The sequence below is a fragment of the Battus philenor genome, unplaced genomic scaffold (assembly GCF_028537555.1).
Source record: "Battus philenor isolate CCGP_79_NKW_IND1 unplaced genomic scaffold, ilBatPhil1.0.hap1 SCAF_29, whole genome shotgun sequence".
Classification (NCBI taxonomy): Eukaryota; Metazoa; Arthropoda; class Insecta; order Lepidoptera; family Papilionidae; genus Battus; species Battus philenor.
In genome coordinates, this window is record NW_027181692.1 from 2,727,974 (window position 1) to 2,753,864 (window position 25,891).

At 32.8% G+C, this 25,891-nt stretch overlaps 2 protein-coding genes across 2 annotated transcripts in view; one reads left to right on the top strand and one right to left on the bottom strand.

Annotated features, from left to right (window-relative positions):
- Positions 1-2,210: 2,210 nt before the first annotated feature.
- On the bottom strand, positions 2,211-11,368 carry LOC137926170 (zinc finger imprinted 3-like). The gene is made up of 6 exons (XM_068769731.1): positions 11,183-11,368; positions 9,321-9,462; positions 8,552-8,557; positions 7,936-8,004; positions 5,574-5,708; positions 2,211-3,471 (listed from the first exon to the last, which is right to left on the bottom strand). Exons 1-6 carry the CDS (start codon positions 11,309-11,311, stop codon positions 2,288-2,290), a joined length of 1,665 nt encoding a protein of 554 aa, XP_068625832.1. The 5' UTR covers positions 11,312-11,368; the 3' UTR covers positions 2,211-2,287.
- A 1,413-nt stretch (positions 11,369-12,781) lies between these two features.
- Positions 12,782-25,891, top strand: part of LOC137926438 (uncharacterized) — a 40,069-nt gene continuing 26,959 nt past the window's right edge. Inside the window, exons 1-5 of the mRNA XM_068770037.1 lie at positions 12,782-13,045; positions 15,681-15,819; positions 19,375-19,458; positions 20,029-20,148; positions 24,975-25,495. Coding sequence (XP_068626138.1) covers positions 12,905-13,045; positions 15,681-15,819; positions 19,375-19,458; positions 20,029-20,148; positions 24,975-25,495 — 1,005 coding nt within the window. The 5' untranslated portion in view covers positions 12,782-12,904. The remainder of the gene's footprint in view (positions 13,046-15,680; positions 15,820-19,374; positions 19,459-20,028; positions 20,149-24,974; positions 25,496-25,891) is intronic.

Consider the following 25,891-nt stretch of genomic DNA (forward strand, 5'->3'; position numbering starts at 1 on the left):
TAATTATCAATAGAAGCAAATAATGGTTTTAACAGCTCCTAATAGATACCGGACTGTTTGTATTTCGTGCGACAGAGATAACGCTCTACGAAGCCGAAATTAGCCGATTGCCTCTTTCCAAGGTCGATGTGTAATATGTATCGCCGAGTACTGTAAATAACTCATCTCAAATCATCAACTGTCACCCCAACCCACCAAAATTATAATTTCACTCATAAAATTATTAAACATTAACAAAAATCATCAGGATGCAAGTTTATGTGTTAGCTAATTATGGAAACGACTTTTATATCTTAAATAAAAATGCATGTTTTCGGCTTTTTGTGAGTGAGAAAACAGTCTTATACACAGGGTGATTGATTAAAAATGTAAAAGCTCTAAGAAGGTAAACGCATAGCTCATAAGCTAACATACTATGGTATACTTTATCCTAAAATCAATGGTTTCAGAAATATTAATTTATGTAATGATTTATTATCTGTCCCTGCAAACTACTGCCAGAAATTATTAATCTGTCGCATTCTAATAGAAAAAAAAATTAACGTAAAATATTTCAGAGTATAAAATTACAAAATATACAGTAACAGATGTTAATACAGAAATAGAAGTTAAGCATTTTTAAAACTTTTATACCTAAAATAATAATATAAACCCCGTGTGTATAGATTTATAAGCTGTGAAAACATCACATGAAATGTTATCAAACAGTAACAAGTAAATTTAAAATTAAACAATAAATACTTCAATTACATCTTAAAATAATTATTATTTACTCTCTCTCCACATTAAATCTGTACTGCTAGAAGTAATAAGCCTGTCTAATTACAATAGACAAAAATAAATTAATGTAACATATTTCAGGTGATCACTTTATACACTAATAACTAAGGGTCTATACTATCACTCCCTTAAAACTTTTACACCTATATTCAATCACCCTGTATTAGTATTTTATTGAAAATTCTTTCAAAATCTTCGGCACAAAATATTACTTTCATATGAATATGCACCGTAAAACTGTGATTATATTAATAATAACTCAGTACCCACATATAAAATCACACCAGATTAATATATCGTTATGAAGAAGTTTTTAATCCAAAATATAATATGGAAGAACTTATGGCTATATATATACAACCCAAATTTGTATAAAATTTATATAAAAATTCAGTTCAAATTGAAAATATACATAGTACATCCTCTTTCATGATTATATCAGCTGATAGATGCCCACTGCTGGGCATAGGCCTGTCCCAAATCGACACGGTGACCGGTCATGAGCTGCCCGCATACAACGACTTCCTGTGATCTTAATTATGCTTTAGTCCACCTAGTGGGAGGCTTGCCCACGCCAGCCACAACAGCCATCGGTTGCACAAGCGATATGCCCAACCTACTGCCACTTCCAACGGGCAATTTTTCAAGCCACGTCGGTGATTTACGAAACTCTTCATTTCTTAGTTTTCTCTTTAGCTAACTTATTTTTGAATAATTGTTATTTAAACATACATTGCTAAAATGGGTCTTATTGTGTAAGCCATAAATTTCAAATTCCATTTAAATTCACTTCAACAAAAGTATGTCCATGTTAAAACCTTTTTTTAAGTTCTCTAAAAGTAAGGTAGTTAAAAAATATGTTATATATTTATTCATATACACTGACATATTTTTAGTCTGTGCAAAATTGTTTGTGTTTTTTTTTTATTAAGGAACTCCTTTTATAATCTGTTAGGAGCATTGGAACATTCCAAAACATCTGGACATACTATAATACAATATATGTGCGTATATTGTGATATGTATATTAAAACATACGCTAATACAAACATATATTCGTTGTACAACTGTTAAAGCTTTAAAACAATTTTTTGTTTAATCTGTTTTGAAATTTACAAATATTTGTATCGTATTTGTGTGTATTTTTATATCAACATACATATACGAACTTCTCATATGAAATCTCTTGTTAATAGGACGTGAATTGGCAATTATAATACTGTTTATTTAAATAGATTATATACAAGATGATTGGTTATAAGTGTAAAAGATTTAAGAAGAGTGAATGTTAAACATTTTTGTCAGCAACAAGCTTTAAAAGCCCATTTCTAATCATAATAACTTATGGCAGCCATACATACATATATATTCATACATACATATATATATATATATATATATATATGTTGTATAGTATACCATACAATAATTGACACAGAATGAGCTATACAACCACGCCTTTAAGGCTTTTACGCCTATAACCAATCACTCAATATTCACTATATTATTAATCACTTCTGTTATTTTCAAACTCTGTCAAAGTCACACCATGGTTGGATAACATATGGCCTTTCAAACTGCACTTCTGGACAAACGCCATACTACAAACTCCACATTTAAACCGCCTATCGTTATTATGTATCCGCATATGTTCTCGCAGTGTCTTCTTCCTCGCATAAGCTTTATTACAAACTGTACACTTAAACACTCTTTCACCTTTATGTTTCACCATATGCTCATCCAGACTCTGTTTGATGAAGAAACCTTGTCCGCATTCCTCACATATATGATTTCGTTCCATTAAATGCACCTTTTTGATATGAGACGTTAACTTTGACTTAAGTATGAACGATTTATCACATATATTACACTTATATGACGCTGCCACTGTATTATGGTCCTTAAACATATGACGGTTGCGTTGATAATAGCTTGTGAATGACTGGTCACACTGCGGACAGTTTGTTGTGTATCTGGCACTTGTATTATGTGTGTACTTCTCATGACACATCTTTCTAACACGTGTGCTGAAGATCTTCTCGCAGTAACTACACTTGAAGGTACCAACTTCATGTGTCCGTTTATGACTTTTCAATCTGTGCTGGTTTATGAAGCCCATATCGCATATATCACAAATATAGTTTCTGTAATGTCCATTCATGTGCTGTAGAAGCATTTTAAATGTTTCATACGTTGAATTACACAATGCACAGTTTAGTATTTGCGATGAGGTGAGTTTGAATTCCAATATATAATCTTTGACGTCCGAATAAAATTTAATATTGTGTTCGCTTGTAAGGTGTTTCTTTAAATTTGATATGAAATCCACAGTCGTGTTGCAAATTGTGCATTTAAGATCTGTTATATCCAATTTTATTGATAGATTGTTTTTATCCATCCGTTTATTGTCATTAAGATCACCATCTCTATGTACCTCCTGATTGTGGATTCTTAGATCCTGTGGGTCCTGGTAGACTTCCTTGCAATACGCACATGCGATCCCAGCGATGGTCTTATTAGAGAATGGGGTACAGTTTGAATACTTCAGAATATTCTCCAGGTTTATCTTATGTTTGTTGTTATCGCTAACAAATCTTACTCGAGAAGTTTTGACAGATTTCAATTTATCTATCTGCGAGAGAGTCCTGAAGGAGAGTTTTAGTGGGAGATTCTTCTGGGATGACTTTCGATCTGAAATTACAAAAAAAAAATTTAGTAACAATTTGTTGGAGATTTATACAAGTCATTTGTTACATCTCAATTAATCTTCCTTGCGCTGGAACTCACCACAGATACCACCATAATAATTATCCACATATATACAAGGACTATAGTACCATTTGATTTTAACCACCCGCTACATATCCCTCTAGTGTTTCTATGTTGTCTATACTATGCTTGTCTGAAAGAAATTGCCTCGTATGATAAGACCGCCTATTGTACTTTTGTCTTCACTATTATGCAACTATGTATATATTTTCTAGCGTGTACAAGAGAAATTATATTATTTGAAGCAAATAAATAAAACTTCTTTCTACTGACTGACTTGATAGACTTTGTTATGTTTTCATCATCATATCAGCTGATAGATGTATAATCCTCCCTCAAAGATCGCCATCCGAACCGTCTTATGCTCCCAGTATCCAGCCACATACCAGTTAGGTCATCTGGGAGTCATAAATCCAAAAGATAATTTTTATGTACATATCTCAACTAATACACGGAACTTTATTTAAAAAAAAAGTTATTGCCAAAACTGTATTAATTTACATATTTTAATTACACTTTATTGCAAAACCATAATGACAATGAAAAAATATATCTTATAGGATAAGCAACACAAAAAAGAAATAGATAATAGACAAAAGATAATTGATTTATATAGAGGTGATACAACTGGTGGTCTTGCCGCTCGAGGCTATCTCTACCAGACAACTTCTTAATGGAGATGAGAGACATGAAGTATTTAGCGTGTACGTCATAAATACACATATATTTGTATATATAAAGTTAAAGAGTATTTTTAATATTACCATAACCACTTTTACAAGCATGAATATATATGCGGTACATATACCAAAATCATATTTTTTTATTTTTGTCTACCTGTCAGCTAATCTCTGAAATGACTGGATCTGAAGGAGTAACTTAGGCTACTTTTCTATTAGAAAATTCATAAACAAAAAACACTAAATACCACAAAAAAATCTTTTTTTAATTGATGACATGAGATAAGCATTATATAAATAATAAATGTTACACAACATTGTTAGTTCCGGTGTTGTGGTACTATTAGGGCATTATTAATCTTGACGCTTTTCCAATAAGGGAAATGCCAATATACAATTGGCCATGTGAAAAAACAAGGATTTTCTAGATTAACAACACAAACACTGGTCACAAACAAGTGCTAGCCTTGCTGGAAATTATCTTCTTCAAGTATAATTTCTTTAAAGAAAAAAAAAACATTAATGAAACTGGTAAAGTTCGGTTAAGGTGACCACTCATGCATTTCATAAGAAATTTAACAGAAGAGCTCTCAATTTGCTAGAAACTCGAATTAGACTGATCTCCTCTGTAATGGTATATTTAAACTTAAACCTAAGATGGTTCCCAATGTACCCTTAGCCAACAACAAACTCAGACGGGTTTTTTGAGGTCACTTTCACAATATTTTCAATATGTTATGGTATAAACATGTAAAATTAGATATTCATTTTCACATACAGGGCGGTTGGTTAAAAATATTAAAGCATTAAGAAAGTGAATATATACCACATTTGCTGTAAATTAATGTACAACATACCTTATATAATACAATGATAAAAGAAATAATAATTAATAAAGTAAAAAAAGCACTTTCAAATTTTGAATTGCTACATATTAAAATGACTTATTATTTACTTTCGGTCGAATTCTTATAGGATAAATAAATTAATGTAACATTTTTCACTGTGATCACAGGATGATACGAAATAGGTGTACCCATCGACCTTTGGAAAGAGACAATCGGCTAATTTCGATTTCGTAGAGCGTTATCTCTGTCGCACGAAATACAACAACTGACAAAACGTCATGTAAGTAGTGTGAATGTATTATAGCTTTTACTGACAATTGTGCTATACATTCACTCCTTTAAAACTTCTACATCTATATAACCAATCATCCTGTATATAGATTTTAAAACTTGGAAAAACCAAATTAAATTTACCACACACTTAGTAACATAATCAAACAGTAAAAAGTAATGAAGTCATAATTGAAATAAAACAATCAAATGAGAACCAGCTTACCTTCTATAAGCATTTTCTTTCCATTTCTCTTTTCCATTTTCTTCTGTATCGACACGTCATCGAGACCAAGCATAGCAGCTAAGTCCGCATCCTCTTTGACCTTCAGTTCTTCATCCGAGAGTTCTTCTTTTAGTTCTGGAATTCAACATGTTTGTGCATGAGTTAAGAAGATACTTTTTAATAGCCCTTGCACTATTTACTTAAACGATTTAAGATATGTTTGAACGCTGTTACTTCACACAACGTCGCTAGATGGCGCTGTCAGTAGATTGTCACGCGGTATCGTTCATCATAGTCGTCGTTTCAGACCATAGACGCCCACTGCTAGGAATATGCCTCCACCAATGATATTTGTGGCGGGATATACCATAATCGCCACACTTGGAAGGTAGGTTGCCAATCCCAGTGTGGTATCAATGTACGCAGATGACGCTGCTGCCCATCCTATGAAACTTGTTCGTGGGCAGTGTTCATCTTATATAATTAATGCAAAAAGTGTGAATTATATAATATTATATCCCGGGAATTGAACCCTCGACCTACGATCGCGAGTCATAGTGCTCCACCGGTGGGTTACCATTGCTCGTTCGACGTTGGGTAGTCGAAAATAATGGCACCGTTCAATTGTGGTTCCCTCCCAACTCTGAAATATATTCAGCTGAAGGTCTACCGATATCAAATAGTTAATTAGTTTTGTAACTTCGACGAAGGTGTATAACCCAGAAAGGCTAGCAGCGTCCAATACAAATAAAACAACGTTGATCCAGGGGATGCTGAACGATCACAGTATGATATAACTTGCGAAAAAGTAATGTTACAGAAGGATGCTACGGAGAGGAGATCAGGTCTTTCTGGAATGGACTGTCAGAGTAGCATTGCGAGGATCCAGAGAGAATCCAAAGAGGCCTCTATAAACCTGCCACTCGGGTCGTGATACCTGGCTCTTTACCCATGGACGATGCACCTAATACCCACACTGTCAATCATAAAACATTATTAACACGTTGAATGCCCTGCCAATTCAGAGGAATTGTCCGCAGCGCCACGATGAATTTTCCAATATGCGATATATATCGAAATAATATTTGCATTTGGATAAGTTACAGTATACAACCATGTTTGGCATGTTAATTGCGACTGAGGTCACCGGTGACCCCCGTGGCGCTGGGGTGCAATTTCGCGCGACTTAAAAATTTATCTCAAAAATTGACAATTGAAAATATGCAATCGACATTAATCTCATATTGTTTCTTCGCGCTGTTGAGAAATAGTTTCACTGTTTTATTCTTTTCGAAAGTGTTAACAATCAGGCGTTTCGTATCTCCTATTTATTTTTTTAGTTAGCCCATAAAATAATGATTTCAAATGAAGATTCCACGTCAAGCAATTAACTGACGATATATGCGAATAAGAATAATAATAATAAGATAATACGAACGTGCGCGCATAATAAAACTATATTGCATTATACATTCATATTGCATTAATTTCTACACCACTACATCAACCATGATAATAATAAAAAAATATAAGTATTGTCATTTGTTTGTATAATATATATATATATATATATATATATATATATCAATCCGAGCGCACCGGTCACCGGTGACCCCCATGGCATTCAACGTATTAAAGAATGCTATATTAACTTTATTTCGCAAATAAAATATAAGAGGAGCCTATAAAACTTTATGAAAATTTACCAAAATTTACAATATTTTCTGTGACAAAAACTCCAAAACACTACTGAGAATATTTCTCCAAAAATACAGGATGATTGGTTATAGGTGTAAACGCTTCAAAGAGGTGAATGTATAGCTCATTTGCCAGCTTGTCAATTAATGTATAATACACCCCGTACAATACAATGATATTATAAATAATAAAAAAATGTAAAAAAACAATTTCCAAAATCAGCATTACTGAATATTAAAATTAATTATTGTTTACTATCCGTACCTGCAAACTGTACTGCTAGAATTTATTATAATTCAAATTAAAAAGTAAATTAATGAACCAAATTTCAGTGATGATTCTATACAGTGATCGGAAATAGGTGCTAAAGGTGTATAAACTACAAAAATGTGTAAAAAGCTTATGCCGCCAATTGAGTTATACATTTACTAAAAATCAAATTAGCCTCTTGTGGGTGTGGGCCCCACCTTGGGGAACATCGCATTAACCAATTTAAAGGTTTTACTTATGTAACCAATCATCCTGTATAATCGTCTCGATTGATCTCAAAGTACCCCCTATTTTGGCAACTGTGATATTTCACAACCATGACATAACTGTCTATTCATTAAGCAGTGGGAATCAAAAACCTTATAAACAAATAACAAATATAAAACCTTTTTACCAATAAAATAAACTCCGCTTTCGTCCTCTCCTTCCGATACCTCCAGTTTTACTTTAGTTGACAGTTCACCTGTAAAAGTAATTATTATTTTTAACTAGCTGTGCCTGTGACTTTGGCTGCATGAAATTTAACCAAAAAATATTTAGTTTATTCAGTTTGTTTTTTCATTTAATAATAACGCATAGTGAATTAACATTTTCTATAGCAAGCTATGTAAAGATGGGAAATAGGTTTCAGAGTTACTAAATATATGCACCCTACCAGAAATTTATTATACTACAAGCTGTACTTGCGACTATGTCCGCGTGAAATGAAAGAATGAAAAATTTATTTAGTTTTTTTTTTTTAATTCAATAATTTTTAAAATTTAGCCTTAGATACTCCTTATTACATCAGCTAGCTCCCTGTCAGTATAAACCCTGTCAAAATCGGTACAGCCATTTCAGAGACAAACCAAAAAAAAAATTAAAACTTGTAATTTTGATATATGTATCGTATACAAATTCATTTATTGTTACACACTTAAATTTATTTATATAAGTTAAATAAATCAATTAAGAATTACTAAAATTATATTTTTCTTTTCTCTTTAATAGCAAATCAATAATATGATTACTTTTCCCTTTTAGTTTAAATAATTTTTACATTATGAATTGAGTTGCTCTATTCTTTAGTTCATCTTTGTTCTGTGGATGTGGAACTAGCTTGAAAGATCTTCTTGTATTTATATAAATATATGTATGATAAAGTCAGGTACCTTCGACTTCACCTTGACCATGGCTAACATGACATCGTGTTACAACAAAGATGTAGGCTTTAAATAAAAAAGTATACTCTGGTTACAGATAAATAATAGCGAGATAGGTAAAAAGTTGCTAATATTAAAATTGTTACCAATGTCAGTATGGATGACCGGGATCTCTAGGGAATAGCCAGCAAGTCCAATAACTACATTATCCAATGCCTACCTCCCCTAACATCCCTTGGTACAACTCAGAGATCCATGTACACCTTATGATGAAATCTGAATCTCTATTTACTAAATCTTTCAAAAATGGGTAGCTGACAATCCACACCTATTATGCTGTTTAAATTCTCACTTTGACAAATTATACCAAACACCTTCTTTTCTTCAGGTGTTAAGGTCATATTTTTTGTATTTAGCTTGCACCTTACCACTAGAACTCACTAATGTGCTAAACTATGTCAGTTCATTAGTCTCCTCATTCCTGATTCAATCTAGAGAGATCTGAGTGTCCCTTTCCGTGTCTTGTCAAGTAACTGTGAGTTTGCCAATTATTTGTATATTTACCACATTTCTTACTATGTCCATTTGTGTTGTTAGTAAATATATTTAGCAAACTACACCAAAGTACCTTACTCACCTTTCACACTGAACCCTGAAAGAAGTTGTAGTTGAAATTCTTTCTGACAGCGGACAACCTGTTCTTTAAAGTCTGCCGCATCACGGAGTCTTGTCACACATGTATCACATACACCACCTTGCCCTTCTGCACCGAGTGTCAGCTGGAAGAATATTATATGTTCATTGAAACTACTAATTAGCATGTAAACATATTAAAATTAACATTTAAATGCATCTCAACATGAGGGTGTAGGCAGAAATATCTTGCAGGTCGGACATTACTTTTATAACAAATTTTTGGTTTTTGAATATGCCAGATTCATCACTTTATATTTATCATCATCATATCTGCTGATAAATGATCAATGCAAAGTTTAGTCCTCCTCCAAAGATTGCCACAATAACCTGCCCACATCCATTGACTTCCCGCAACTTTCACTATCAACAGTCCACCTAGTGGAAAACCAAGAACCTCTTCCCAATAACCAATGGTTGCACAAGTAATGTGTCCCACCCACTGGCACTTTTGACAAACAATTCTTTGAGTTACACTGGAGACCTTGGTTCTATTGTGGCGCTTCTCATTTCTGATTCAATCTCACAGCAAAACTAAACATAACCATCTGCATTGCTGATATCATTCATATCTGGGTGACCTTAAGTCAAAAGGCCTATTGTAAGCTACCACTTAATATATCATCACAGGCAACACACACTTATCATAAACTTTCCTTTTCAGATATTGCAGTATTTTGGTTGAGGAGATATATATTTAAAAATATATACATTTGTGTATATATATGTGTATATATATATATATATATACACATATATATACACAAAATAGTAAAAATAGTAAAAAATAAGTCTTAACACTATTATTTGGTATGGTGCCGATAGATGGCGCTAGTAGAGAATTGCCTAAAATTTTATACAAGTACTTGCATTTAAAGGTATGGAATGGAATCAATGAACACCTGACCTATTTAAGATAAGAAAAAAAAAGCTTCAGTATTGTTTTTAAGAATTATATCAGCATTGCCGACACAAAACTTCCAAAACAACTGTTGTGGGACAATCTTCTTATACAGAACTGACAACAATGTCTTGTGTGATTTGAATACGCTATTGGTTTAAGCCTCAACTCTCTTTTTTTCCACCACAAATTATTATCACATCAAGAACATATTTTTAACTATACATGGTAAGTAAATATGAAATTTAACCAACAATAATTATTTTTTATCAATCAAGTAATTTTACAACACCGTCGCAGAAATATATATGGGGATGATTGATAATTGATGTAAAAGCTTCATACAATTAAAAGTAGCTCATTTGTTTTTTAATTAATACACTTTACACAAAAATCAATTATTTAAATAATTCATAATATAGTAAGAATAAGCATTTTCAAAATTTGCATTATTTTATTTTAAAATTAATTATTGTTTACTATCAGTTCTACTGACTTTGTACTGCCAGAAGTTAGTGTCCAGTTGCATTCCAATAGAAAAAAATGTAACAATGTAATGTAAAATAATGTAATAATGTAACATATTTCAGAGTATGTACTTTATACATTTGCACAAATTTTAATTTTTTTTTAATCACCCTGTATACATTAAGTAGCGTCTGTTAAACAAGTCATACAAATTGTGCACGTGATAATAAAAGTAATACACGTCCAATGAGTTTAATATCATATGCTTTTTAATAATAATACTTGCTAAGAACCTCATTAATATCAAAATATTCATAATGTAACCATTATTAATACGTACTACATAATAATAGCTACTAGGTTACGTTCAGAACATATTATATTTTTAATGAAAGCAATTGAAATAATTATAAAAAAAAACAAATGACAATATTTACGTGAATTTCGAAGCACTCTTTTAGCATATCTCCGTATATTTCTGTTTTACCAAGACGCGTGTAAACCGTCTTTAGATCTTTATCAGGTGGTCTAGCGAGACAACACCGACAGAGATCGACAACGTCCATTATTAAATACAAATATTTAAAAACAATTAAAACAATTACAACTTCAATAACAACCAAGAAATTCTATCCAATGTCAAGTCATTTTGACAGACGGTGAGGACGTAGTGATGTTACTTAACAAACTTAATTATAACTAACACTAAATTATATTTACCTGAAATAGTAGATATAAAGGTTTTGCAAAAGCTGTATTAAAGACGGTCTTCAGTTGGAATTAAATGTCGCTATTTAATAAATTCATACAATAGAGGTGTAATCAGGCCAGTTTTTTCATACTTAAGCCTGTGCTTCATGCATACAAACTTGTGTGTCATTCATAGTCTCCAAGTCATATAAAAAAGGTTCATGCGCGCAGGTTATGTGCATAATTGAGACTTTTACGTAGATTTGGATCTGCCATAGATTGCCCCGATCTTAAAACGGGCATTGATCCTTTAATTTGACTCAATTATTTAAAAATGACAATAAACTCTTTGATTGTAGTTGTCGCCAAGTATAAAACAATTACACCCAGTATGTCCAGACTCCGTCCTTTCTTGAGACCGAGAATTGTGCTCAAACTTCGGATAACGCGACTACCTTAAGATAGGCATCATACAAAATAATTCACAATCTTTCGTAAACCAATCAATCTCAATGTAATCGTGGGTTGCTTTGTGTATCACAAGATACCCACACCCCTGATCATTCTAGATAGAAACATAGCTGGAGTTTCTTTAGCCACTTATTCTCTGTGCGTTCTTTCCGAAGTGGCAGTAATGTTATTCATCTAATGGCAACCGACCATATCGGGGTTCGGCCTTCTTGGGTGCACTTTAATTGGAATGCTTAACGGGCTTTTATCCACGAGTGACAGACCATACCTCTCGTGGGGCCCTGAGCTTTATCATTCCGTGTAGAGTCCATATAAGCGATCAATGAGCTTGACGGCATTCTAATCCGTTAAAATTGTTCTTTGTAGCCGTGGGTCCCTAAGGAGCTCACTAACTTCGCTATCTTAACGAAAGTTTTAGAATAAGCGCCTTGTGCCAACCCTCGCACCCCTAAATTCTGCAAATGTTTCTTGGGCAGCAGTGCAAGCCAGTTCGAAAAAATTAAAATAATTTTCGACAACAATCAAAAATAAATATAAAGATGCATTTACAAACGGTTACTTTCATAAAAGTTACGTAAGTATTAATTTATTTCTTAAAATTGTATTTACAAAGGAGTTTGAAATTAAGACAAAGATGATTATGGTATTAAACTAAAAATTTAAATAAATTGTCTTGAGCTGAGATTATTTCCATTTGTCTAATTTCACACATTTATTCTTAAAATTAATATTAATTTATAAGAAAAAACTACCCGCACTTACTTTCAGTAATTAAATGTAAAAACCATTTACGTCTTTTACATAATTCTCAATAATAATTAAAAATAAAAACGTTTAATGCTTTTTGAGCCGTGAAATATTTGTTTCAGAACGCCATGTTAGCTACGTTAGAAAATGGCCGAGTGCAGGTCGAAAAGCGTCGGTCCTTTAGTTTTGTAGTTTTAATGGAGAAAGTATTAGATTTAATTTAGTGTAAATGTTGACATAGTGCAATAAAAATGATGGAGACTGCAGTGAGCAGCGGCATGTGCCGGTGCTGTGCGTCCGAGGGTCTCTTTAAAGACGTGAACACAACATATCGATGGATGGGCAATGATGAAGTATATGCGGATATGTTACAATTTTGTTTTGATATAACAGTAAGTAAATATACATTAATTTATCCATAATTTGTTAAATATAATACTATCAGGTTGTTCTTACTTAAAAATATTGAAACTTTTAAAGTTCTTGCTGCGATTTGTAATTGATTAGTGTTTATTTTGTAATAGTTCCTTACGATTTATTATTTTTCATTTGTATGCAGACATTTGTGTATTGGTGTTATTTGTCGCAATATTTACCTTAAGTTTATCAATAAATAATTCTATTCTTCATAGCAATATGAAATTTTAGGAAAATTACTATAATTAGTCATAAAAATAAAAACATTGTTTTGAAATCCTGAAATCTTAGTTATTTGAAACATTAAATTAAATACAACTATCTTAAATTTAATTTACGGCAGTAGGCATAATACGCCTATCCCTCGATTTACACGGTACTTGTTTTACACGTTTTCGCTTTTACACTGTTGTCCAAATAAGTTTTTTTTTGTTTTTATTGCACTCTACTAAATGCTACTGTGATTGAACACGTGTGCTGTGTACACATTTCACGGAGAATCCCGAGCTTATGTGCTGACTTGCTGCACACTCATTCTGTGTCTGTATTTCTTCACATAAAATTAAAATTTTATCTACGGAAAAGTGTGTTTGAGTGAAAGTTTCAAAAAGATTATATTATCCATATTCGTAAATTACAAGTGAGTGCATAATTTAGATTATTATAAATTAACAGCTGTAATTAAAGTAAAATTCATAGGGAAATGAAATTCAATGCAGGAAATTTTGCAGAGAAATGATGGCAATTTACCAAAAAGGCATAATTCACATAAAATATATATATTCTTTGTTTTTTTTTTGTTTAATGTATTGTAATTAAATAAAAAAAACAGTGTTTCGGTAATATATTAAATATTTTAACTTGTCAATGCATTTTTTTTTATTTCTGTGTACACCTAAAAATATTGAAGAAAATCGCAACTGTTAAATAGCAATATTATGCATTTTCTGCAAGTTTTTCGATTTACACAGTTATGACTTGAAAATTTTTAATTTTCAGTTTACACGTTTTCCTTGGGAACGTATCTACCGTGTAAATCGGGGGATAAGTGTATTAATAAACAACTGTCTAACTGTATTTATTCAGTCTTCAGTAGTAACAGATGAACTAAAGTTTTGGCTCTTGGGTACACCTATGAATAAATGATTTTTAAGTGACAGGTATCACACTGTAGGATGTCTAACCATAAGGTGGATAGACAAACTAAGATGGTTGGAAATATTTGTATGCAAGCCCCTTCCAGCTGGTCCTTGTAGAAATCTATGGTGGACGCTTATGTCCAGCTGTGGACATCTTATGGCTGTAATGATGATGATGGTGCCACCAAGGAGTTCTTTTCAGTGGTCTAATAGCTTGGCATTGTAGAGATCCTGGAGGGCATAGTTTTATTTTATATCTCACATATCTCAACATTATTTATCTTTATTTTATAGTTTTTTAATTTAAAATTTTAGCTTAATTATCATAATATGCCCTATAAGTAAAATTGTACTGTTTGGTTACAATACATTTTCAAAGAGTCCATTATGAAATTTTACTAATAAACAGTATTAATTGAAATGGTGTATCCATCTTTGTCATATGATCCCGTTTATTCATTTATTCCTAGGATTATTTACAGTGAACACAAGAGTTTGTTATAACAAGAATGCTAGAAGCATAATTTGAAATATTCTAAAAACAGAACAAACTTCCCTATAATGACATCCTTCAATTTACAGCTACAAGTTTTCTAAATATACTCTTATTTATGTAGAGCCCAAAGCTAACTCAAGTAGGTTTTATTTGTGGGCACTTTTACAATATCCTCGATATAGTAGAGGTGATCAATTCCTTATTTATATTTTTTATTATCATTTGAACCATAGGATGTCTACCACTAGACATAGGCTTCCTCCATAGATTTCCAATAGGACTATTTAGAAGCAGTTAACATTCAGCATTTTATAACAACCTCAACAAGGTTCTAGGTATAGAAACATATAACATAGCACTTGCCAATCTATGGTTTCCCCTCCGGAACCTTAAGGCAGATGGCCAGTCAATTGTTCTGCATGCTATATAGTCTGCATACTGCCACTTAAACTTGCCAAACTGCAGGTCTGTCCCTGACTTTTATTCGCTCTATTACTACTAAAAAATCGTTTAGACAATAATAGGATTTTTTAATAAGTGTGAAGAGGTGCCATGGTCTTAGGTGCACAGCCGCTTTTACCATCTCATACTATAAATCCCTGATCCGGTGTTGCTCTGCCTGCATCCAGTGACATTCTGTAATTTAGGCTATGTGCTTGGTCCACCGAGTGGTTGTCACTTGATAACCTTACAACCCCAACAGCCTTCAATTGCATGACCGAGTTGGTTCGCACACTGCCACTTCAGACATGCTATTCTTCAAGCTATGACAATGACCTTAATTTTTCTGTGTTCCTTATTTTTAATTCAGTTTTTTAGCAAAACTCGCAGCTCTGCCCTCCATTGCTCACTGTCTGCCTTGATTCTTATATGAGGCTCATCATAAACAGCCATACTTCAGAGCTATAAATGATCACCAATGCCATGCAATTACACTATTATCAAATTCTATTTTTTACATGTGTACCTTTCCAGCTGTCAACAGCGGAAGAGGACAATGGTGGGATCTGCGAAGTTTGCATCACACAGCTGCGAAATGCTGCAAATTTTAAGAAACAAGTGCAGCATACAGAAGAACAATTTAAAAAGATCCAGGAAGAAAGGGCTTTCAAACGTAAGTATCTTTATTATATAAACAATGATTGATTAAAGATGTCATAGCTTAAAAGGTTGAAATGCTACAGGACTATAATTTCTCGCAGTCCAAAGTTCTCAAGAACAGATAGTAGATAATAATTAATTTATATTAGTAGTAATCTGAATTCTGAAAATGCATTTTCTCTCTATGTTATTGAGTAGTGATAGCTCATTGGTAGAGGATTGAGACTTGCGAATGTATGTCGCTGGTTCAAATCCTGCCGCCCTACAAGCTTAGATAATTCACACTTTGTGCATTAATTATATAGGATGGCCACTGCTCACAAACTGGTTTCCAGAGAATGGGCAGCCGCTTCTTCTGTGTGCCATAATACCAGACTGCAACTGCCAACCTGTGTATTCCCCTATAGATATCTTTGGGAGAGGTCTACGCCTAGCAGTGGGTGTCTGTTGGCTGTTATTATTAATTCTGAAGCCATTGATTTTTAGATAAGATCTACAATAGATTGATTGACAGTGTATATACTATATATTCACCCTTTTAAACCTATAACCAGTCAGTCCAAATTTAGTCTGGATCTGTTTGAAGGCTCTAAGAATTCTACACAATAGAAAACTTTTATGCAAGATATTTCAGTTCATTTTAAATGCTTTAAAAATAATAAAATTTAAAATACGTAAGAACTTTAGGTGCTTTTTCATGTTGGTTTCTGCAAAGGTTTACAAAATAAATTCTAAATTATTTTAGGGTAATGAGAAAGATAAATAATCCGTAAAAGGCTAGATTTCTGTGACTGCAAAAAGTATTTGTCCTTGACAAAAAAAAACTATGAGCTTTGAGTGTAACTTAATATGTTTAGTATTCCAAGTCATAGTTACCTGAAAGCGCACATTTTTATTAGTTGTTATGGTCATATTAGTTAATGTTTGTAATTAACAGTATATAACTTAGATTGGAATTTGGAACAATCAATGGGCAAATACAATAAATACTGACCCCTGCCAGTTGCAAGATTTCGTTCACTTATAAAATGTCCATATCCCACACAACTGAACTTTTTATTCTTATCATCTGGGGAATTTAAATAGGTTTATACTGTAAATGACAGTCATGGATTCATCACAATAATTGGATTTTATTACATTATACTTCAGCTCTCCGCATAAACTATATTGGCAGAAGTCACTGGCCTGGTGTATATCAATGGAAAAAATAAATTAATTTAAATATCACAGTGATCAACTTATTTATTGATTAAATGTCAGTATCATTTTTGATAAACGTATTTTGCGGTTGATAAATAATGACTGATTACCATTAAGGGTAAGAGTAAGCGCGCGAAGTTTAAGACGAAGTTCAAATTGAAATGTCAAACATGCGAAAGTCACAGCGAGCTGTCAAACATCCGAAATTCAAAGAACTGTCAATCGCGCGAAGTTTATACCGAACTGTCAAATGTTTAGTTTCAATGGTTATCACATTTTCTGAAATTGCTAGATTTTATAAATTATTTTTTGCATAATTGTCTAACCTTCTACAGAATATTAGGACAGTTAAAAACTAATGACTTGAGCAAAGTCCTTTTAAATTATGGCGCAAACAAGGGATGCCCACCATGAGCATTTTTGTGACCCAGACAATATATCCGACACAAAGTAAAAATGAAATGTAAAATAGAAACGAAACCAGCTAATTAAATAAATTTCTCTGTGAATAAAGTTTCTCACAAAATAACATTATATATGTTATTAAAGTATACTAGTTAAAATAAAAGTATTATTATTATATATATTGTTTATTTGGCCGATGTTAGCTTTTGAGTTTAAAACCCCTGTATTACAGTATAGTCCATTTTGTAAGCTCATTTGTTTCAGGTATTTTATCTGTATTATTTTTCGCTTTTGTTAAATGATTTGTCATTTATTTCACTTTATGTTATCTCTGCATCTCTGAAGGTTAACTGGAATGTCTTCGTAATTGAGTTTGTCTTTGCTTCAGTGTAATAAATGTGTAAATCAATAATCAAAAGATGGGTTAAATGGCGCCCACCCAGTATAGTGAATACTGTACACTCTGTTAAGCGGATTTAAAAAAATCATAAAAAAGATACTACAAAGCTGGGAAAGAATATTTTTTATTTATAATAAAGTAAATAGATAGGCACTGGTAGTACAGCGGTAAAGGACTGACATTTGTGATCATAAGTCACAGGTTCGAATCTCATGATGCAATCTTATAAATTCAGTTTATTTATTAACTATATATGATTGCTACTGCTCACAAAAAAGTTTTCAGAAGATGAGCAGTAGCGTCCTCTGCATACCATAATACCACACTACATTAGTCAATCCGTCTACCAAGCGTGGTGATTATGGTATATACCCCCATAGATATCATTAGACCTTTGCCTTGCAGTGCGCGTCTATGGGCTGAAATGACTGCGACTAACTATATGGATTTTTTTTAGTTACATCACTAAGATGTATGCCATCTTTGCGTTTCATCACTTCGTTCGTGGAATACCGAGCATTTAATCGCCAATGTTGTTTTCGTACTAGATAATCTTCGTTGGTTTATTGGTGTAAACATGAATCTTGAGGTACTGTTTGAAAAATAATTCAGTGATGTGAGATCTGGGCTCTGGGGAAGCCACAGAATGTCTCCTTGACGCGCCCTAGTTTTCCGCTAAACATTTTGTTTACAACTGTTAAAAAAAATTTGATGTATGTTATGTCAAACCATCCATCCTATTGGGACAAGGACTTGCTGGTGAATGCCTCAAAATTATGTAATTGTGAAAAGAAAATGTTATTTTGAAATTCTCATATTTTTCTGGCCCTACACTATATAAATAAGTAATTAAAATTCCTATAGTGTATAGACCTCTCCAAAGATATATATGATAACAATATGAAGATGTATAACAAAATCGCTATTTAATGGAATCAGGCGTTACCCCTCGGAAGTCCATCTTAAGTAAGAAAAACCACTATTTAGCCACTTCTGCACATGCAGTGGTAGTCGTGCAATGAAATGCACCGCCCGCCAGCCCGCTGATACATGCGTATGCGGCAAACAATGCGAATCATACAACCGCCACCGCTAAATTAGTCAACACGTGTTTCACTCCTTCACGGGGCATCCTCAGGAGTTATGTTACACCGATTAGTGCCAAACAAGGAGTCAAAAAAGGCACTAAAACACAGAGTCAAAAAGACTACCACTGCATGTGCAGAAGTGGCTAAATATTGGTCCTTTTCTAACTCAAAATCGCTATGCTTGGCAGACAGGTTGGTAATTGCATTGTGGTATTATGGTACTCGGATGACACTGCTGCCCATCCTATATAAACTTGTTTAAGAGCAATGGTAATCCTGTACAATTCATTCAGGAAGTACTAATTATATAAGATTGCATGCTGGGAATGGAATCCGTGATCTGTTTTGCAAGCAGCACTCTTCTACCGCTTGGCTACCACTGCTCTAAAAAAAATCTATGTATACAACAAGATATAATTTTATTTAAACCTAAATAGTATTTTCAATAAAATTTATTTTCTTTTTTTTTCAGCGGAACTTGTAAAAGTTGAAATGTCAATAGATGATGGACTAAACTCAGACAACAATTTATCAGAGGATTACCATTCTGGGGCAGGTGAGTGTCATTTAAATTTATGGGAGGTGGAAATGATGGAAAAGATAGGTTTGTTCTTGAGAGGCCTAAATAAAGCAAGTTATTATACAGGTGTTTGCTGATGTAAATCTCACTACTACCTTTATCAAACACAATTTCAGTATGAATTTATTCTCATATAATTATATCATTGATTAAGTTGTTGTACCTATTTTGTGTCACCTTCATCGTGTGGTATGCCATTACATGGGTTTTTGAACGAACCGTGAATTTATCAAGCGGCGGAGTTATGTTTAGTCTAGACAATCCAACTCTTCAAGAAATCCCAGCAGACCCTTGATGTCGCCTGTGATCTAGGTCACCCAGTGGACGGAAGTGGATGGCCTTGTAGGATGCTACCTTTGGACACTGGAGTAGTACCTGATCACCAGTCTTCTCTTTTAGAAATGTCCTGTACAGGATTGTCTGTAACACTTTAAGTAAACAGATGTTAACAAGAACATGGCCATGGTCTCTGCGACTAAAAAATGTTTGTATAAATGATAACTACTTTTGTATAAAAATTTTGAATATGCCTATAATTTCTTACAGAATTTGAAGTGCCTATCAAAGAAGAGAGCCCCGAGCCGAAGCCCAGGAAGAGGGCGGCTAAAGCCACCACCTCCAGGGCCAAGAAGACAAAGCTGGACTCTGGCGAGACTTCAACAAAACGTAAGTGGATAGTTTTGTTTGTTAAGTGACAGTGATTGTGTGTTCATACCATGGTGGGGTGAGAAAGGAAAGGGGGCGCGAGGAGATAATTGTTTTGTATTTTATTTAGGACTATATCCTGTGGGTATAGTACAACATAATGTTTCATCCCTCTCATTATCAGGTTTATTTCCAGACAAAGTTATTTTTTGTTAATATATTTCAAATATTTTATATTTGATGTATTATAAACAATCTCAATTATCTGGTACCATAAAAAATAAAATGAAAGGAAAACGTTTTTTGACAAAATTAAGTAAGATAATTGGGTATTTAGTTGACAAACCAGATGCCAAAAAGGCCAAAAAGTTTGGGAAACTTTTTTGGCCTTTTTGATTTGAAAATGACAATCAATCAATTAGCTACTCATAAAATCTAATATTAAAGTGGTCTTGACTAAGCTTCCTTCAAGCTCGGACACCACAAATACATTAGTTGAACATATAAATCCTAACATGCTTACAGTGCCCATAAATAACTTAGAAATATATTTTTAGTTAGAAATTTAATTATATAGCTAGGTATTGTTTGGTAGATTTTATAAATGATATATATTTTTTGTAATAGCTCTTGGTAAAACTACTATTGGCTATACTTTATACTATGAGGTACAAATGGTTTAGTACACTGAGAATTAAGTTGTAAACAAAGTTGTTTTACTGAAAACCATAGTCTGGAACACAATCATTGTTTCACTTTAGAAGTTATTAGAGAAGCTGCTGTTTATTTATAAACATGTTTAGGATTAAATTTTTATATTATTTATGCAGTTGATTTGATGCAATATAAATGAGAGTATTCCAACAATGATAATATACAATCTTTAATATTGCAGGATATCCCTGAAATATAGGGATACTCAATTATACATGTTAACCTTTTGGTTGAGATTTTTCATATGTTTATTATTATCATAAAATAAAACAATGACTAGCATAATAGGTCCAGTTCCGACAAGAAATACTTTGGTTTACTCTCTATTATACATTGTAGTACACTGAATTTTCTTTTTTTTTCCTGGAGTTTGATAGGCCATGCTTCAGAAGTTCAACTCTATCACACAGAGCATTGAGACCATAATCAATTAATACCAAAGGGATGAATTTTAATTAATTTATATTATGAATTTGAATTGAATGTAACTTATACATGTTTATGTGATGTTTGAGTTTAAGGATTGAATCAAATATATGTATATATATTATGATAAGACTAATGTTAATAATTCTTAAATATATCAAAAGGACTGCAAATAATTATAAATACATTTGTAATGTCATCCATAAAATAGTTTAAAATAGTCATTTTGTTAAGTAAGGAATAGTTAACTTAAAAAAAATTATTGACACGGTCTTGCCAGAACCGATTTCGATCAGCCGCGTACGATTTTTGCCTGTTCAGACCTGTTCATGTGTTTTATGTTTGTTGAGTAGTAAAGTGGGTGTTTATTTAATGTTTATTACAGTTTAAGATATTCGTACCACGGCTGGTACGTGTCGGTGTGAACGTGTTTATTATTACATACACATATGCATGTACATATATATATATACATGAATGTATTTGTGTATATATATGTATATGTATATACATATATATATATATATATACACACATATATATACACATATATATATATCGCTCTGAAATATGTAACACTAATATTTTTTATTATTTAATGCGATAGGCCAATAGCTTCTAGCAGTACAAAGTCTGCAGGGACAGATAGTAAACAATAATTAAATAATATTTATTTATACGAATATTTAGACGCTTTTTGAATTTCATTTTAAAAACGTACTAGTCTTAGTCAATACGTCTTTTTACCAACTGGTAGATTAAGTCAACAATCAACATATTTACTAGTTCATTAGAAAATCTAAATGTACAATGTACCATAACATAACGGCAGCTTTTCTAATAACTTTCAATTTGAATATTATCTTGTTGTTTACTTGTGTTTAAGCGATGGTGTTGCCAAATTAACGCAATTTTTATTTAATGTGTCAAATAATTTTAGTGTATTTAGGGATATATCCATGATTAGGTGATTTCTTTAGGATAAACACCATTATTACTAAATGTCTTACTATTGTGTGTAAATAGTTTGTTAAAGCCACTTTGGGTCATATAATGATCACCCGTGTAAAATAATTCCAATAGTGCCTAAATAAAGAACCTAGAATTAAATTGACCTCAATAAAGTAACTTTCATCTGAGAAGAACCTACAATAAATTAGGATGAATTTTATTTTAGTAATTACTTTTAGAATATCATTGCGGCTCCGTTGTCGTTTTACAGTGGCGCTTTTCACGTTGACATTTAGTGGACTGTAGCACGTGACACGCGGAAATGCAGGACGATGAAGTAAACCAATACGTTTATTGATAAGAAATTCACATACATGAAATAATATAACAACTAAGTATTTACACTACACGCATTACTACACCTAATTATTACAATCTAACTATACTTTTTTTTTTATTTCGGGGAGGAAATCTGATGCCCCTCCGATGCCCCGCCTCTGGGGAAGGACAGGGGGATGAGGTATTCCTACCCCCTCCCCATGATCGCTCTATGCGCTATACGGGGGACCGCGGTATCTCCCGGTCAGGGATCGCCTCGCGGTCTTTCTTCGCGCCGTGCTATTTTAGAAACTAACTATACTATGTCAAGAGGTACCGTGCACGAGAGAGAGTGTGGTTGCTTACAGTACCCCGGTGCTACTTTCATTTACTCTGGCCTGCGCGCTGGTGGGAGAGATATCGGAGCGTGGGAAAGGGGGTGGGGTTCCGCATATGCACGCTCGGCCCAGGCCCTCAAGGTGCGGGGCGCGGGGGAAGGGCTTTGCATATGTTCGCTCTGGGGAATGCCAGCCGTCCGCAACAAATATCTTTAACCACTTTGGCACGGCGCTTGTCTGCCACAAAACCATACACATTGCCGAGCGCCGACTATAGTCGTGAACTAAGAAATCTTAATCTATCCCTGCAATTTCAATTTATTATAATAACATTAGGTGAACGTAATGTGTATCTGTATCAGCTTGTAATGTGAAACACTTTCATCACAAGTGTTTCAAAGAGCAAGATGCGCTCAGGCCATGGGCCTTCACCTGTGCCCGTCGAATATAGACGACGGTCCGTGGTACCAAAGTGGTTAATATGGTAGAGAGATTCAACCCCAAGATTTATTATCATCTAAAAAATCCTTTGTATTATTATAGGATTTGTTTAGAATTATTGTGTAATAAACTTTTCGCATTGCACAGAAGTGTATTATATTACAATACACAGCTGCCCACCAAAAGGGTTACTAATTTTATAAAACCATGAATGGTATAAGGTTATATGTGTCACATATTATTTATACTGAATAACTTAAAGATTTAATGATTTTTTATATATATATATAGACATGGATGGGTAATATGGCGTTGTAAACGTTTCAAAATAAAAGCAGAAAAAAATTGTATGGAGCAGTTTGAAGTATTGTGGTTCTTGGGGAAAATCAGGATGAAGGTAGACTGCTCTTCGAAATTCAGACAAACAGAAACATAATTTTTGTGATATATGGCTATTTATTTTTTTAAGCATGTATTACAAGCAATACAGGGTGGTTTTAAAGATGACAAAACGTCGGTAAAACAGCACTTCGTCTATGAGGCTTACTAGCGCCATCTAGTTAGTTTTTAGAGAAAATATGATAAAACAGTTCTATATATTTATAAAATTCAAATTAGGAACATAGAATTCCGTCAACCGTCTTGTCTATTTTAACCGAAATGGAACAATTGACATGCATATACATAGCCAGTGTAACAGTAGGCTGTTTTAGCGGTAAGAGATATCTCCAGCCATAGGAAGGAATGGCTACAGCTTGAAGGTGGAAGAATAGATTCATTCCCGTTTTTATTTTATTTATGTGACAATCAGTTATCTAATGGTTGATTGTACATTTGGGAGTTTCCCTGTTCATGTAGCATCTAGATTTATATCAGTATCTACATCATAATTAAACAATCAACATCTTGTAATTACATATATCAAAACTAGACAGACAAATATATCGTATCAATTTGTCACATTTTGCAGGTTACATATTTTATGGATCTCTAAACACTTCATTGTTGATTAGAAAGTGGCATTTTATTATTGTCGCTAATTATGTTGCTATACAGATAAGTAATTTTTACAATAAGTTTTGGAGTGCACATGTTTTGTTTAATCACTCCTTTTAAAACTTTGATATCCATAATCAATCATCCTGTATAAAATTCGAAAAAAAGGAGGTATTATAAATTAATTTCTATATATATATACTTATTTATCGTAAAACGTGTCGAGAATGAAAGTAATTAAAATAATAATATATAATATATATATATATATATATATATATATATATATATATATATATATATATATATATATATATATAATAAAATAAACAAATTTAGCAACACCCTCGCTTATAATACAATTTTTATTTATTGGTTAACATTTTTTTCATATTTTATAGCTTGTATGTTAATCCCTCCTATAACGCCGTACGTTCAAAATCAGATTTCACATTTCTCAATGTGACGTTCCTCGTGTAACACGTGTTTTTGACGGGGATTTCCCGTGATGTATATACATTTAAATTTAAAATGAATCTTACAGTTGACTGTATTATCAGTTTAGTTCATTGTGTTGTGTTGTTAAATCAAATTTGTGTTTCTAGTTATTGAGTACGTAAGAAAATTACATATTTTATATGAAATAAAATATTTATTTCTCAGCTATGGCAAGAGAAAAGGAAAGAAAGCCAAAGTTAAAAAGAAAATATATATCACTGCAACAAAAAATGGATATTTTAGATCAGCTAAATGACGGTAAGAGATTAACTGTATTAGCTAAGGATATGGGACTCAACGAGTCCACGATACGTACAATTAAACAAAACGAAAGTAAAATAAGAAGCGCAGTGAAGACGAGATCGTATCAAACTCTAAGTAAATCTTCACGCATAAAAGATTCTTTAATAGGAAAAACAGAGAAATGTTTAATAAATTGGATAGAGAAATGCAACCAGAACATGATACCAGTAAATAGTTGTTCAATAAAAGAGAGAGCCCAAAAAATTTTTACTCTACTAAAGGAGTCGGAGAATGTATCTCCAGAAGAACCGAAATCAAAATTTGTCTGTAGCAATGGATGGTTTGAAAGGTTCCGTAAAAGGTTTTCATTGCGCGGTGTTCAAGTTCAAGGTGCAAATTCAGCTTATTATGAAACAACACGGACATTTAAAGAAGAACCACTTGAAGACTAACCAATAAACCATAGGTTAACAGGTTATAGGATTAACTGGTATGGGAAAAAAAAATGTAACCGAAGAACATGAGATCTGTGAAGTACAAGAAATATATGCATTCGGTGACAATATATCTGAAGCCAATGGAAGGAAAAGTTTACCTGAAAATTATTAATATCGATTCAAAGGCTTTAATAAAAGTGGAGCTCGAGGATTTGTAATATATGTTGATCATAAAAACTACATGTCATATAAAGTATACAAGTATCAAGAATTTATATCATGTGTCAAATCCAGGTATGAATATAAGATGTGAAATCTATCAATTTTAAAGTGACTTGAATTTAAATTAAAAATTACCCTGAAATCCATTTGGAAGAATTTTTTTAGGTTCTATAGTCATGG